General features: G+C 38.1%; 1 protein-coding gene across 1 annotated transcript; it reads right to left on the minus strand.

Annotated features, from left to right (window-relative positions):
- Positions 1-2,935: 2,935 nt before the first annotated feature.
- Positions 2,936-3,370, minus strand: LOC111894325 (uncharacterized). Its single transcript, XM_023890404.1, has one exon. The coding sequence runs from the start codon at positions 3,368-3,370 to the stop codon at positions 2,936-2,938; it is 435 nt and encodes a 144-aa protein (XP_023746172.1).
- Positions 3,371-4,561: the final 1,191 nt, after the last annotated feature.

Raw genomic sequence — 4,561 nt, forward strand, 5'->3', positions numbered from 1 at the left:
CTAAACCTGTAGAACCTTGATTATATATTACCCTTATGTATACATTCCTCAGCGATAGATCCACCGTATGAATCTTTGGGTTGAACTTGACGTACTGCACGAGTGGTACTTCGGGGATTCCTTCGGAAAGGAAAGAAATATGAGGTACTCCATGCCTGAGTACTTCGGTGTTCTAATATGACGGATTTGCTAGAAGGGAGATTTCGAAGAAAGAGATGTAGGTATGAAACTGTTTTCATGAATATCAAATTGAATCGAGTCGTATGATAATGTCGGAATCATACTGAAACTTAAAGACATTAGATTTGAACATAAGACGTTTTACAGACAAAACACAACCGTGCAACCATCAACAAAGTTAAAATACTTTAGACTTACAACAAGACCATTGCTGCGAATTAGGTATACTACAAAAGGCAAGTATACGCAGCACGAGCATCCTTATACTGACAGGATCTCGCAAAAAGGTAAGACTCTAGTTGCACTAGTTCTGGATAGTTTATAAGTCCGTTACAACGAAACGCATTAATTACATTAACGTGGGTTCCGGAGCAGGTTCTCCCGCAGCTGTGATCCTGAGAATCCTCCCATCTACGCTAGAGTTCTTTGCTATAGGGCAATCCTTCTTGAAGTGCCCTATCTCCCCGCATTGGTGGCATGACTGGCTAGTACTAGCTTTGGTGACGGGATTGCGTTGTTAGCCAGTGTTATGTGGACACGAGTGCCTTCCTCGTTACTCTACTTTGAAAATTGCTTCCTAAAGCGTTCGGCTTTATAACTACTCTCGTGTGTAGGGTTAGTCCCGATGAAAGGGACTTGAGTGATGGGTCGTGCCGGTGCTCCATAGCCACGAGCATGGTGCTCTATTTTTGGGCAATTGCAACATTGCATCTCATGGCAAGCCTCATGATGATGGAAACTACACTTAACACACTTCGGGAGTTTTCCCTCGTATGGCCTACTCGGTACGGGGATGGCAGGGGTTTCCACTTGTTGTTGTTGTATGGCAAGTTTTTGGGATTTCTTGCGTTCCTTTTGGGCTTGACGTTTCCGTTTCTTCCTTTCGGTCTTACTACCTTTCAAGTCCATGGCTGTTGCCATTTGTTGGTTTCCCGGTTTGGTACTACCATCGAAACTCTCGACTCCTTTTTCAGTCTTGTTCGGAAGATACTGTTTGCCGTGGGGATGGAGTGCAGCCATGTTATCTATGCGAGAATTGGGGTAAGAAAATAATTATTAGACGAATTATCTAGATAATTATTTAGAAAATCTTCATTAGTTACATCACTATTTGTGAAGTGCATACTAGTTATATGTAATCGAAACAGGATAGGCCTTCGAATAAGTGATCTTAACTCCATATTCACACAGAATAGGGGTGAAGTAAAATTTTCACAGATTCTAAGTCTATAACATCCTAATTACATATAGCCTTAGTGTATCCACTTAGCAACTATCAACTTCGTAATGAAGATCCCGTTTTAGTTCTCAAGTATAAATTACTTATAGTAACACCAAATACTCCCATAGTATTTTAAGTTTAATGTTATGTTCTACTGTTCTCATTGTGGTAGGACATGTTAAACACTTTATACAAGTGTTATAAGTCTCAAGGGTTGCATCTAAGTGTTGTAGGGAAAGGCTAGTGTGTTTGGGGTTCAAGGGTAACTCTCTTGGAGTTTACGGTCTTCATGACCATTACCCAAGGAGTTTACGGCAGTAAACTCAAGGGTTTACGGTCGTAAACTCTACACTTTATGACCATTTGTTGTTTTGAAGGCTACTAAGCTATTCCAAGCATTCCTACTTCATGAATTAGCCTTAGGAAGTGTTAGTGTGGCATCAAAACACTCCTAAATGGAGTTTACGATCTAAGGACCATTTCTCATGAGTTTACTACCTTAAACTCCTAAGTTTATGGTATTTGGGGTTTTCAAGTCCTTAGCTCAATCATGGTACTAGTCTAGGTTAGATGTAGCCATAAGGAACAACCATGGGACTTTTAATGGTCATTTACACACTTTTTGGGGTGTTTACGGTTTTGGGACATCCCTAGACCGTAAACACATAAAAGTGGGGGTTTTGGTGCTTTTTCAAGGCTTAAACACTATAAGGAAGGGTTTAAATATGCCAAGGATGGTTTAAACATCCAACTAGGGCTTAGATAAGGACTTAGGCACACTTTGGTGCCCCTTTATGGTGTTTACGGCCCAAGAACATTCTTGGACCGTGAACACCTCCAACCTTGTGTTCTTGACATATTTTCTTGATGTATAAATGTAGTACTATCTCAATAATGCTCAAGGATGGAAGTACTTACTATAAGAAGGCTTGATTTGAGCTAAAAGGACAAGAACACTTAGTGTGTGTTCTTGGTGTTTTGGAAAAACTAGTCAAAACACAAAAATGGATGGATTAAAGGATGTAAAATCACTAGATTAAGTGATATGCTAACTTGAAAGTCTAGAAACACTTACTAGTTTGAAGATTTGGAATAAAAACTTGGATGATACTTGAGAGAGTTTTTAGAGTTTACTCTTTTTGACTTTTGGGGAGTAAACACAAATGACTAGTTTTTGGGGAGTAAACTCATACATAGGTATGAGTTCACGATTTTTTGGTGATTTTTCAACCCAAACATAAAAGTTTGGTCGGGTGTTTCTAATACGCGAAGTGTTTGCGGTTTTCAAAAATCAAAACCCGAGACGGCACTTTCTTTCACCCGTTCGCTTAAAAACAATATTAAAATAATCAAACGAACTTTATATTTCTTAAAAATAAGAAATAATTACATTGACTTATGCTACGAAGTGGTTGACTTTTAGGGTTTGACCGAATGAAAATATCGGGTTGTCACAAAATTTCCCGCGGCCTTCCATTCGGATATCCACTTGTTCACCTTGTTGCTCTCCCATGCAGGTCGATCTATCCTCTTTTAGGTGTGGGAAAACCTATTGCTTTGCCTCAGCGTTGTGGGTCTTCGATCTGGGACTGACATCCTGGCATTTCTCTTGGGACATCGACTTGGAGCTGTAGTGAAAGAGTGAATTGGGGTGGATGGAGGTGTGACAGATGATTCTGATTCAGTTATCATGATCACTTCGTCATTATCTTCCTCATCCATATCTTCCTCGGGCTCTTCCTCGGGATCCACTTCGATGTCCTCCTCCGGGTCTTCTTCGGGATCCTCTTCCATGTCCTCCTCAGGATTTTCTTCGATCTCGATCTCCTCCTGTTGTATTGGTGCCTCCTCGACCGGTGGGATAGGGTTGTATGCTACAGGGAGCTCGGGGTAGTATGCATCTCTAGGGATTACGGGAAGTACGGGTTGGTTTGCTGGGGGTTGAACCAACATCCATAGTCCGTCCATCTAGAATGGATTTTAAGGAAAATATTAGAACCTAAAATACATAGATAAATATAAAAAAAATTATAATTATTTATTTGGTTCTATCAATTACTCAAGTCAATACTCATGTCTATTGACTGGTTTTAGTTTCCTTGAAACTTCAAGTTTTTAATTTATCAATTATTTCATTTTGGTTGGATAATGCATAAGGCCCGATCATAATAAAACTTAGGTGCGCAAGCTAGGTCTAGTTGTGATAAAGCATATGTATTATGAAACCTATTTGATTAATTGATCCAAATTCTTGTGTTTTAAGTTTTTATATAATTTGTTATACACATAGATGAGTTTTTATAAAATAAATAAATATTAATTTATGTTTAATAAAACTCTATTTTAAAGTTTTTGTAGGATAGTGGTATATCAATACCTACTAGAGTAAGCCCATGACTATAGTTGTATTTTTTTTTTTGGAAAATACTTAGTTCTCTATAGTCGTTAGATCTGATACCAATCTGTCACACACCGACCAACGGCGGAAACGCCAGGGTTATGACGTTTACAATTGGAACCACAATCAACCACATATATTGAACATTCATAAATTAATATATTACGAACCTTGGTTTTGTAAACATTATTACAATATAGTAATTATTCAAATACGAAATATTAAAATCGACCAAATTCATAATAAAGAAAACTACGATCTCCTTGAAACCGATGGTTTACCTCCAACTTCTTAGTTATCTGAGAATACACATTTAAAATACGTCAACAAAATTTGTTGGTGAGTTCCAAAGGTTTTGACTCCGTAAATTTTATATAAAATAAACAGATAAAGTTTGGAGTATTTGCAAAAAGAAATGTTTAACAAAAAAAATATTAGTAGTACAACCTTGTAGAAGTTTGTATTAGTATTTAGGTATCTAGGGTTTGGTGGAGTAAATAACCGAGATATGACTTGTTCAAGCCTCTGTGAAGCACAAAAAGGTGCTTGTTGTCCCAACGACGTTTCATCGACATCGTGATAAAAGAATTAGATAAAGAAAACAAGAAGCTATCGTCTGATTTGTCTCGTCATACGAAGGTTGTAGCTAGCAACCGCACTGACGGGGATGTCAACTCATATAGATCTATACAAAACGTTCTTCGCTCACAAAGGATTAACGGTTATGACAGAGGACTTTACTAAGTTGGTTTTTCTTAGTT

The sequence above is a fragment of the Lactuca sativa genome, chromosome 9 (assembly GCF_002870075.4).
Source record: "Lactuca sativa cultivar Salinas chromosome 9, Lsat_Salinas_v11, whole genome shotgun sequence".
Classification (NCBI taxonomy): domain Eukaryota; kingdom Viridiplantae; phylum Streptophyta; class Magnoliopsida; order Asterales; family Asteraceae; genus Lactuca; species Lactuca sativa.